At 39.0% G+C, this 12,746-nt stretch overlaps 1 protein-coding gene across 3 annotated transcripts in view; it reads right to left on the reverse strand.

The window, feature by feature from the left end:
* Window positions 1–3,597: 3,597 nt before the first annotated feature.
* LOC137296271 (uncharacterized) overlaps window positions 3,598–12,746 on the reverse strand; it is a 34,084-nt gene continuing 24,935 nt past the window's right edge. For all 3 annotated transcript variants that reach the window (XM_067828023.1, XM_067828024.1, XM_067828022.1), the window contains exon 2: window positions 3,598–12,141. In XM_067828023.1, coding sequence (XP_067684124.1) covers window positions 7,466–11,956 — 4,491 coding nt within the window. In that variant the 5' untranslated portion in view covers window positions 11,957–12,141 and the 3' untranslated portion in view covers window positions 3,598–7,465. The remainder of the gene's footprint in view (window positions 12,142–12,746) is intronic.

A 12,746-nucleotide genomic window follows, 5' to 3' on the forward strand; every position in this document is an offset into this window, starting at 1 on the left:
AGGGCATGACGAGGTTGGGGTGCCAATCTTGCGACGTTATTGACGTCGCGGCATACACTGAATACCGCCATGCATAATTCATCGTATACGGCCATCGACATCAGCTTCGTGGAGATAAGTACATTGTACATGTCTCGTGGTAATGTCGTCAGTTAGACAGAAGACGCAGATTTGATGGAGCCTGTCTTTTGAGGTTGCTGATGTACCGTATTGTCTTCAATACAGTGTTCGAAATACACGCTTGCCCGTAGATCAATGTCCTGTATACAGTTTTAAATGCGCATGCGTCGTTATGTCCTTCAGTAAATTTTGTCAAACGTTACAGCTTCCATGTGTTATTTGGAGTGTTAAATAATAGCCTGAAGAGTGTATGACTTGGGTTTTACGACGTTTCTAGCAACATTCCAGCAATACCAGGGCAGGAGACACCAGAAATGAGATTCACTCTGTATAGCCATGTGGAGAATCGAACCCGGGTCTTCGGCGTGAAGAGTGAATGCTTTAACCATTGGGCTACCACCCCACCGTCCCGATGACCTGAAGAGTTTAGTGCACCTTCTCAAGTGAGTGGGTCCTGATGGTAGCCTGGCATTTTTATTTTTAATGTCAAACACTGCTTGAACAATTTGATTTAATGGATTGCCTTTGGGTGCATGAAAGAATCAAAATCATTTGAAATTTGAGAGTTGCATTGATTGTAATTCGTCCGCGAGTAATATTTGCGTTATATCGTAGTGGCATTTGTGTGATGAGTCTACATTGACTTGCAAACCAGTGGTTGATACGATAAGTAACGCTCTGCTCTTCCCGGGTAGTTGGGATAAGTCAGTTCCTGAGCAAGGCCGATAGATATATTTGAATCGCTTCTAAACTACAAGCGGGTTCAATCACTTTGAACCCCAGAGAGCAGAGTTGCTGTGCCTGCGAACTTAGAACCCGCGAACATTATGCTGCTGGCGGTTAGCTGTTGTAGCCTAGTGGTTAAAGCATTCTATCGTCATCCCGAAGACACGGACCACCTCCATCTGGAACGCCCAATGACGCAACTCCGCCCAGTGATTTGCAGTGCCAGACGACAGTGACATGTACCCCAAGAAGCAACAGCTAGATTGCTCGGGGCATATTCAAGCACGCGTCTTCACATGTCCCTGCAAGTTGAATTGCTGATTTGTGCAGTTTGTGTTTGTTTGGAAATACAAAAGTAATTTCACCAATTCAAGGTATGGAGTCCACGAACAAACACGACTGTAGTTAGTTTAATGAGGAATCTATGGTAAATGCAGGTTTGCGTGATCAGCATATATGTTGGTCTGAATATTTCGCCTGCAGCGAGACAACGAATCGGAATTTGTGTCCTCATGTGACCTTGTACAAATGCCATGTAATCAACAATCACTTCTGGGCTCCAGAATCGGGACAACGCCGGAGGTGGCCACCGGAATATGGATAGAAAGAAATGTCATCTGTACTTGGTCGCGTGGAGATTAGAGACAAAATAGAGGACATTTGACATTTCTTGTAAAATGGCAGGTATATGTTTTCAGGAAAGTGTAGTTTCGTCTCTAAATGCATGATCAATAAATACATCTTTTCTTTGGGCAGTGGGGTAGCCTATTAGTTAAAAACGTCTGCTTGTCACGCTAAAGACCCAGTTCAATTCCCTACAGCGGTACAATTTCTTGTGTCCTGCGCCATGACATTGCTGGAATATTGCGATAAGCTACGTAAAATCATATGTTCCCAAATGTGTGCATTTTTACCTAAAACGTGTTTTCTGTTTGTGCTGATGTTGTTTTTGCCTTTTGGTTTCCATAGAGTGAAAGATGTTGTTTCTTGGGGTGAGTTTTCAAGGACTCTCTTATGTTACCAATATTTATTTATTTATTTTTAAATGTCTTGCCAATGACTCATGTGGTTGTCTGATAAAGACCTTTGAGTCATTGAAAACATGACATATTGCACACCTGTCACCAGTCAGTACATGATATATACAACCAAGGAGAATGATGGACAGGTGCTATGTACATAGCAGGAAGTAATCACCTGTGGGCAGCAGTGAATGATCTCTCATTATTTCATTGGTCAAATGCTGGTCAATTAGTCTCCATCAGGAAGGTCAAATATTAATGGACATGAGTCAGTTCAACATTCTTAACATATTAATCCCTTATCAACATATTGCATATGAATTACTTTGTATCAGGAATGCTAACTGCCTTTAAGCAAATTAATGACTAGAGGAATTTAGAGAAAACCAACATTCTTCACAAATAGAATGTTGTTTGACATTCACATACCTCAATTTCTGGAGAAGTTATTTGGACAGTTTCACTTCCTTAAGTGAAATTACGCCAATTGTGAGTTTCCATTTCAAATGTTAAACTATACAACTACGCAGCATATTAGGTAATTAAGTTGAATAAATGAGGTAATTTATCTTTTAATTTTGATAATTTATCTGATTTTGATAATGTTAGGTTGAAATTTATAGGGGCAAGGGAGAGACAGAGAGAGAGAGAGAGAGAGAGGGAGAGAGAGGGTTTCACTGTGATTGAGTACAACAACGCTGATCAAACCTTTTTACTTCCCTTTGCTGCTGAGTTCTTGGGCAGGGTAACATCAAGTTCCATCATTCAACTTTTGGTATGATGCGATTAGGAAATAGTATCCATTTGGTCACTACACTGACAATATTTGGAAACTGCACATCAAAATACTTAAATACAGTAATAAAAATCCTAGGATTAATATACTGGTGCGAGGTATGATACTGTTTTTTCCAGTATTTAACTGTATGCCCTTTAAACCAGGCACAAAACTCAGGTATTGGGATCAGGTTGATGAGGGTGAGAAAGTGAATTTAGTTTTAATGCATTTTAACAATATTTCAGCAATTTCATGGCTGGGAACACCAGAAATGGGCTTCACACATTGTATCCATGTGGGGAATCAAACCCTGGTTTTTGGCATGATGAGTGCAAGATTTAACCACTCAGCTACCCCCATTGACCCTTAGTTTAAAGAGAAGTCAATGGGGGTAATGCAAGATGATCCCCAAATAGTTTGGGGGTGACGCTTCAAACCCCTGGTTTACATTACATCATCCAATGGCCACCCTGAGATGGGCTATTGTAACTTAGATGTTATTTCATTTGTCATGCCACTCAAGAAATAAGAAAATAGGGTGGCTTTAACATTTCCTTTTAGAATATTTACAAATAGAAGCCTATACTGGGACCCCAGCATTGTATCCTGGTCATAAGAGCATTGGAAGATCAGACTTACTGAGTTGCTTATGCCAAATTTTGTCATGATGGTGTGGATTGTTGCTGGTGTATCACTCACTGGATTGTCTGGTTCAGATTTGAATATATATGATACCATCATTGGTGTAAATGCAGCAAACGAAACTATAGAATCAGTATACATTTGATCGATAAGTAGACCAGTTTCAACAAAACCATTGTCGCCAGTCTGTGACAAGGGGACATAACTCTCACTTTGTCAGTTGTTCATTTATAAGCTATTTTCTTCATGAATTTATTCAGTAGTTTATCCCTGTCATAACAACTTCAAAATAAAGAATTCAAACCCATGTTAAATTTGAATTTTGATTTATTTGATGATTAAATGTCAGCACAGGTAGGTTTGTGATACTCAGGTAACAGGTGGCGAGCAACAAACACAGAAACATAACACTGTTAAAATGACAAGACAAGAAATGTACACATCCAGTGTCCTGTTAATAGCACAGGCCTTTCATAGCAAATAATGTTTGTATCCTGGCTAGGGTGAGTGAGTGAACTAAGATGCTATTGTTTTTAATCTTCTTCAAGGTATCCATGTTATCAACATACAATGTTATTCAATACATGGTTTAATTAATATTTTGAAAGTCCTGGTATTCTTTTGACAGACCTGATAATTCTGAAATTATAACATACTTTTGTCTTTTTATCATATCCATCCATATAAGAGCTTCTGATTTCATCTCTGTTGACTGGTGATGTTTTTGACAAGTATCTGATTTACTGTATTTGACATAACAACAGCACTGTACCATACAGAACCCAATCAATCTGATCTGATTAAGATAAATATTCGATCTGTCACAAAAATTGAAATAATCAGAACTGAATCCTCCAGTAAATAATGATTTAGCACAGTTACCAAAGTGAGGGCAGTCAATTAATTGACATGACAATCATCAAACTAATCTTATAATGTGATGAAACAAATCAACTGACTCAAACCACCAATACATATCTGAAAGTTGAGTTCAAACACAGCAAAGCACCTCATTTTGTTTTTGTTTTTTTGTTGGTGAGTAACACTGCACTCAGCATCATACCAACTAAATGATGGCATGCTGTAAGTAAGAGAGTCTGGAACAACCAATCCAGTGACTAACAGCATGAGCATCAATCTGTGCAATTGGGATGATGTGTCACTGACTTGGTTGAGATGCATTATCATATCCCACTTGTGTAAACCAATGTTTATGCTGTTGATCATAAGATTGTCTGGTCCAGACTTGATTATTTAGACTATGATTTAGATTATTTAAAGCTGTATGCTATTGTTCAGCTGCAATATTGCTGAATACAGCGTTAAACAACAAACCAACCAAGCACAATTTTGTCCAGTAAGTGTACAGCATGTCCAGTATGTCAAATACAGTATAATTGTTCTTAATCAATGTAAAAGCAAGTGACCGTTAAAAATAACACTCAAGGGAAATAACCTGTTTGACTTCGGAGTGATAACAGTTAAACCTCACAGGTCACTTATAATATTGTAAGAATTGTACAAAACATTGTCCAAACAACAAACAAACGTCATTTGACTTGACAGATAGCAATGTACAAGTTACGTACATAGCTTCGATAGAGTATTGTTCCCTGAATCAACTATATCTTTGACATTGTGACAAGGAATAACATCACTGTCAACTTGTCAATACAAAAATATACAGTATTTCACATGAACGGTATTTTCTGCAGCTCCTGGAAACAGTGGTAACTTTATGAAAATTGAAACATGAAACTGGCATGACATGTATCACGTGTCAATAACATTTTGACAAAGAAAGACTTGTGTGCATACAAGACATGGCAAAAAGAAGTAGGACCCTTGCACATAAGACCCATGTGCATAAGATCTTTGCACATAAGACCCTTATGCATAAGAAACTTACACTTACAACCCTTATACATACGACCCTTATGTTTTACATCATAACACATAAGACCATTTATGTATAAGATCCTTACTGACAAGAAGTTTATGCTTAAAACTCTTAAGCATAAGACCCTTGTGCATAGACCTTTACACATGAAACCCTTGCACAATAGACCTTTATGCATGAGACCCTAATGCATATGACTTTACCCTTAGCTCCTTACCCTTAAGGCTCTTATGCTTAAGATGTTACACATAAGCCCAGACCAGGAACATACTTAGTTCACTTGGAAACAGATCTTGTGAACCACATGATCAAGCCACATATGGAAAACAACAAAATTATACAAAACAAATCTTGCGAATGGAATTGCATATTTGGTAGACTTTACCCATTGTTCAAACAAATCATATTTTAGTCTTTAGTCCTCAGACCATTGGCTTTACTCATATCATATGAGAAACATTTAAAATCAAATCTTTTCCCTTTAAACAATATCATAAAGGAAAATGAAAAATGTCCCTATTTACTGAAACACTCTGAAAACTCATATTCATATTATTATAATATTTTGAAAATTAGCAAAAGTATCTTGTTCTATGTATTGGGCATGAGATTATCAAACACAAAATTTTGGTTGTTTTTGTTTCCAAATCAAACAATGCATGTTGAGATCAAACAAGAGCACAAAAATACAATATTCAATGCTTGCAAATATGATTATGCATTTTCAGTGTGCATCAGTGTATTCAGTTAGGACAGACCAGCTCAATTAACCTTTCAAACCAAAAATCAAGGGTCATATTTCCAGATCTGTCTAACAATCATCTTTGATTCAGGTTAAATTCCCCCTGTTTTAATGAATTCATTGCAAGACTGATTGGAAGATATAAAAACACCACTCACAATTTCCGATGAGGAATGGCTGAAAAATGATAGGAATATCTATAAATGTAGAAATTAAAGGAGTAATTAAATTTGTCTTTTAACTAAATTATAATTACATGACAGTCATGTCCTGGAAACTCTATTGTCAAAAGTGGTTTAATTAATGCAAAATTAATGATATGATCTGTCTAAATCCTGTTTTCTGTGAAGACTCGACTAAAACACATTCCATGGATAAATGTTACCAAAACTTATGAATTTGGATATATTTTATTTATCACTATGGCAAAATGTTTTTTGGGCATATGTGAGTTAATATTTTTCCACCCCTCCTGAGTATTGACAATACAGAAAACTGTAAAAAAGAATAAATAACTGCCGATTAGTAAAGAAACGCATGATATGAAGTTTATACAAAAAGTTGAAATAAAAGTAAATGATTGATTGCACTGAGATGGTGGGGAGTTCTGATATGACTAGTCGTGACTACTAGCTTGGTAACATACAAAATGATATTTACAAAATATACAATCTGTTCTTGCTTTAAGTGTAATCAAAATGTCACCAATGATTAATGAATGTCTCAATTCACAAGAATTTATTGTTAATTGTACTGAACCTCTGTCATTCCACATTGTTCATGCGGTTTATGTGATTTTTTTGTTTTTGAGACGATAAATAAATTTTCAGTTTATATTTGTAATGATATCATGGTTTGTATTGAATACCAATGCACAATGACAGATGATGTTAGTCCGAAAAGATGAATGATCGATTTTTTGTAATCTTGAAAAAGTCTTTTGTGTTTTTTCTGAAAACAAACATGGTGATCCTCAGACATATCAGCCACATGTTCAGATCACAGGATGAATATAGATACATGGGATTTCAAGGCAAAGTGATGGGTGAAAAGATATAAAAGTTATGGATGATATACAACATATGCAAGTTAATCGATGTAAATGTCAAAACTCCAGTACTCAATCAAAGGGCAGTAACTTTATCTCAAATCTGTCAATAAATCCCTGCCTTAATTGAGTAGTCCAAGCGATAATAAAGTATGAAGATATTGCTACACAAATTCATATTTTACACTGATGAGATATTTCTAAAACAAAGCCTGCATCGGCCACAATTCTTTCTCAATACAAGAACTGGCTATAGTTAAATCATAGCCTTAAGTTTTTAGCATTCTTTCAAACTTAACCATTGTCATAACTGAAAATATCTTGAAAACCAAATCAACTGATATTCTCCAAAACAATAATACCTTCAAATCAATATTAATCTTAGAGACATACATGTATACATGTTTTTTCAAAGAATGATATATGATTTTACAAAAATGTCACTTAAATCCTTTCCAGGTGAAAGAATTGACCCAAAGTTTGTACATCACACATCAATTTCTTCTGGATCTGAGTTTTCTTTTTGTAATAACCTTTTCACAACCTCACGGTTAGCTGTCAGGTTATCTGTCGATTGATGATGCTCAAGATAGCTATCATCAGAACTGTCAGCTGTTTTGGAACTTGAATCACCAGATGCACTGTCTGCAATTTTATCCTGCTGCTTTTCAAGGTCAAGCAAGGACAAATATCTCATACTGTCTAAATCTTTGGTTCGGATACATGCAGAGTTATCACTTCTGCTTCTGAACAGTTTGTGCCGCCAGGTTTCAGGCTTTTGAACATTCAAGTCTCCTAATGCTGACCTTGATCTTCGAAGACCAGCTTTAGGTTGACCTACTTGTTGTTCCAAGTAGGCATCAATGGCCGGTCCATGAAAGTTGTCGTCAACACTATACATGCTTTGTGAAGGTAAGCTACGTGTTGAAGCACATAATTTTGACAAACTGTCCTGTCGCATACTTCGAAAGGCTTTGTCGATTTCAGACTCCATGCTATCGGCAAGACTGAGAGATGAAGGTGGTCGGAAAAACCCACTGCTTGCCAAACTACTTTTGCGACTTTTTCTAATGTTGCCATCGGTTGATGCCAAGTCGCCCTGAAAGCGAACTGTATCCTCCATTGAGCGAATATATGCACCATTTACAATTCCATCAAAGTTTTTAAATGTTGACATCTCTGTTTCATGCGTCTTAGCGTAAGTATCTACAATTTTGTTGATGTCCGTCTCAGCCTGGAACCGAACATATCCATCCTCAATAATCAACATGGATGGAGGCCGAGACTCATCAGTCGTACTGGGCTGTATCACAATGGGAACAATGTCCGTGCCTTCATTCAAATATATTTTCTTCTTCTTCCCATTTGTATGTCCATTGCTTCTTTTGTTGGTTGTCATGTACAAGCGATCATACTCACTCCAACCCAGTTTATCACTCTCATCGCCTTTACCTCCACACTGACATATCTCCATACATGGACCGCACAAGAAACTGCAGGTCTTTTGTTCTGTATAGCGAAATGGCTGCGAGGCCACGTAGGCCATGATAATACACATTAAGCACTCAACAAGTCGTAAAGCAGTGTGGTACAACCACCAAGGCCAAGGTTCTGGCTTTTTATCCGAGAAAACACCATATACGCCTACTATGGCGTATATTTCCAGCCCGATGGTCACAAGACCTAATATGGACCCCATGAATGTCACCTTGACTGCTAAGCTCAAAGTGAACTTGTGTTTATAACTTTCAGATCCACTTGGGTAAGTCTTTCCAGTAAGCATGTACTGGTAGTTCTTTTGTCTTTTCACTGCCGATGAATACAGGTATCGGAATATGTAAGCATATCCAAAGAATAAGAACAACCCCCAGCAGATGTAAAACAGTTGGCACACAAATAGCATGATGCTCATTCCAGCATAGGTTCCTACAAGAACATCTGTTGTGATCTGGAGAACAAAATGGCATAAGATGATGGCGATTAGGATTTGGATCTTTTGAACTCTGGGTGGGACAAGTCTCATTTGTGTTGCTTGTAGGAGGGCATAAAGCAAGATGCTGAAGGCTGATGTCAGACAAGGGAAGGCCGAGCTGTAGAGGAGATAGTTGAGCACTGGATGAAACGTTTGATTGGAATTGTAGCCATCAACCAGAAGGAACACAGCTCGAACAGTACACAACATGAAGATGAGCAGGTTGAGGGTGATGAAGTATTTCTTGCTCAGAAGTCTGTTGATCTGATACAGTTTGATCACACTGGTGACGGTGTAAAAAGATATTGCTGCAAATATTCCCCCTAACATGTACAGATGGATCTCCCAAGCAATGTTCCATTTCTTTTTGGCATCTACCCAGTCAGGGCCTGGTTCAGCAATAGGGATAGCTGTGGAGGAATCGGAGTTAGAGCTGGGTGTGGCTTCACCCTCAGGCTCTACCTCACCTTCTCCTTCCTCAGGATTGATGTCATGACTTGCCTGGGTACTGGATGGTGAGTGTGCCTCAGGCACAGGTTCTGATGTTGTACTCGATGGTTCTGGGGTGGAAGTTACAGATACCTTAGAACTAGTTATCTTTGTGATTTCATCTGTTGCAGTTTCAGCAGCTTTGGGTACATATATCATTGGAAGACGAGTTACAGTGACATGTGGTTCTGTTTTTGCTGATGTTGGCTTTGGAGTCTTCTGTGGTGATCTTTCTGGGGATGTGTGTGGTGGTATTTCGGGTGATGACTCAGGGATGGTTTCTGGTGATGTTTGTGGTGATGTCTCAGGGATGGTTTCTGGTGATGTTTGTGGTGATGTCTCAGGTGTGGTTTCTGGTGATGTATGTGGTGATGTCTCAGGTGTGGTTTCTGGTGATGTTTGTGGTGATGTCTCTGGGGTGGTTTCTGGTGATGTTTGTGGTGATGCCTCAGGTGTGGTTTCTGGTGATGTTTGTGGTGATGTCTCAGGTGTGGTTTCTGGAGATGTTTGTGGTGATGTCTCTGGGGTGGTTTCTGGTGATGTTTGTGGTGATGTCTCTTGGGTGGTTTCTGGTGTTGTTTGTGGTGATGTCTCAGAGATGGTTTCTGGTGATATCTCTGGTGATGTCTCAGGTGATGTTTGTGGTGATGTCTCAGGGATGGTTTCTGGTGACATCTCAGGGATGGTTTCTGGTGATGTCTCAGGGATGGTTTCTGGTGACGTTTCAGGAATGGTTTCTGATGATGTCTCTGGTGCTGTTTCAGGTGATGTTTGTGGTGATGCCTCAGGTGATGTTTGTGGTGATGTCTCAGGGGAAGTTTCTGGTGATGTCTCTGGGATGGTTTTTGGTGATGTTTGTGGTGATGACTCAGGTGTTGTTTGAGGAATAGGTTTGACAGGTGTTTCAGCAATGGGTATAGCAGACGTCTCAGCAATGGGTACAACAGATGTCTCAGCAACAGGTTCAGGAGATGTCTCAGAAGTTGCCAGCAGAGTTTGAGCAGTTGTGGAAATTTGCGCTAGAGAAGTTTCACCCACAAACACATCCGTTGCATCTATATTTGAATAAGCTTCAGTGGAGGATCCATCCCTTGATTTACTGACTGTTGGGAGTGTGGACTCTGGACCACTTGAAGTGGAAGCACTAAGAGAAAACAACCCCAGTGTTGTAGAATATAATCCACTGACATCACTATTTGCAGCAATTTGAAATTCTGGTGAGGTCTCTTCTGGAGACATTTGGAGATCAAGGGGTGTAGCTGGGTCAGGCAGCTTAGTTGAAGATGGACTTCTTGTACTCAGAGATGAGGAGGACACTTCAGAGTGAGATTTTGTCAGGATTTCTGGAAAATCTGAATCCACACCATCAAACCGACTGATATGGCCAGCAGTAGTAGGAGCAGCAATGGGGTCAGTTATAGGAATGTTTGTCGTTGATGAAACTGGAATGTTACCTGTGCGATTTGTGGTCATATCCAAACTATAGCCCTGTGGTAATTCAGTGCTTTGTTTACTTGTGGTTTCAGACTCTGTTACACTACTATTGAGAAACGTATCTGTGTTGATCGATCCTTTTTCAAATGGGGGTGATGTGTACAGACTAGAGCTTCTGGTCTTGTCTGGCCATGAATTCTGATCAGAATGGCTAGTGCTAACGCCCAGTTTACCTACACTTGACTGACTCCCTGACACACTTGAAGAATCGAAGCCGCCATCCTGCACACTATCAATGCTACGCTTCTGTCGAGATAAGGAAATCAAATTTGTCCGTTTTGAAGCAGCAGAGTTGATGGAAATCTCATTGTGTCTCCTGGTGTTGCCATGGCTTATCCTCTCCTTTCCCCTGCCTCTGTAATGACCACTTAGGCCATTGAAGAATTTGCTCCTGGCTAAATAAGGAGAAACCCAGCCTTTGTTTGACTTGGTTTCATGATAACGGTTTCTATATGAGTCTCTCGCAGAATCCTTCACATACAGAAAACTTAAGTCTTTCTCACCACTTTTCCCTGAGGACCTGCTGAACTGCTGTGCTGATATTGATTTTCGCCTGGTTGTGGTAACTAAGTCTCTGTTGGTGAAAATAGATCCATCATACCACTTGTCATTCGACCTTGTTACCAAAACATTTTTTATATGTCCCCATGTGCTTTGTGGCCTAAACTTCAACACATATTCGCTGGCTCTAATAACTGGGACGTTCTGTTTCCCGTCTGCTGAAACACGGCCATCTTGAGTTGACCCTTCTCTAGGGTTCTGCCGAAACAGCGCGACACTCTTAAACTTCAATCCATCTTTGTTCAAGCCTTTAACGGTCTGGTATCCATTCTGCACATATGAGTGGAGAATATCCACAAAACTTCTCCCAGAATTAATCCATTTAGCCTGAGGATGACCATGTGGAGTTTTTCTCACGCCAACAAATTTCACGTCTCCATTCTTCAGCTCAAAAGCACCACTGTGATCACTCCAATAGGTCAACACACAGAAGAATAACACGACAGTTATGCTGGTCTTCATAACTGGCAACAGTAGGAGACATCACTTCAGTCACTTCATGGATTGGGTGCACAGTTAAGGGGGAATCCCACCAGACTTCGTCCTCATATTGACAACTTAACCATAGTCATCTGTCAGAGCTGTTCTACACTGGGCATGTATTTCCGTAGCGGCAGACACCAGCTTTCAACAGGCTCTTGTTTCACCTAAAAGAGACAAAACACATTTGTAAGAAATTGCACCTTAAAGGCTATTTAATAAGATACAATGCTGCCTGTCATTCTGTACCGAATTAAACTGTCAGAGTTCTGCAAACATCCCGAAAAGGGAAGGACTATTTCTAACTTCTCAATGCCATTTGTGCCACTCATTGAAGAATGATGGTTGTTTTTAAGAAAAAGACACAGCAAATGGTGAAAGTGTCTTATTAAGATGGATCACTTGTTCTCACCATTATGTTCGGGTATGACAAGTTCATTTTATGACAGACACGTGTTAATTTACTAACACATGCAAACAAACCATCTTCACACATTGAGTATGAAGGTCAATTATAGATATACTATAAATTGTAAATATTGGTGACACATGCCATTATATCCAAATTACAAAGATCGATGTTTATGGTGCTGATCACAGGATTGTCTAGTCCAGACTCGATTATTTATAGACCACCACCATACAGATGGAATATAGCTGAGTGTGACATTAAACAAACGAACAAAGTAAATGTTAACTAATCTGTGTAAAAAATGACCTTAAATCATTATCTAATGCATATTAAACAGTTTTTATCATCACAGTTTTGTTA

The sequence above is a fragment of the Haliotis asinina genome, chromosome 9 (assembly GCF_037392515.1).
Source record: "Haliotis asinina isolate JCU_RB_2024 chromosome 9, JCU_Hal_asi_v2, whole genome shotgun sequence".
Classification (NCBI taxonomy): domain Eukaryota; kingdom Metazoa; phylum Mollusca; class Gastropoda; order Lepetellida; family Haliotidae; genus Haliotis; species Haliotis asinina.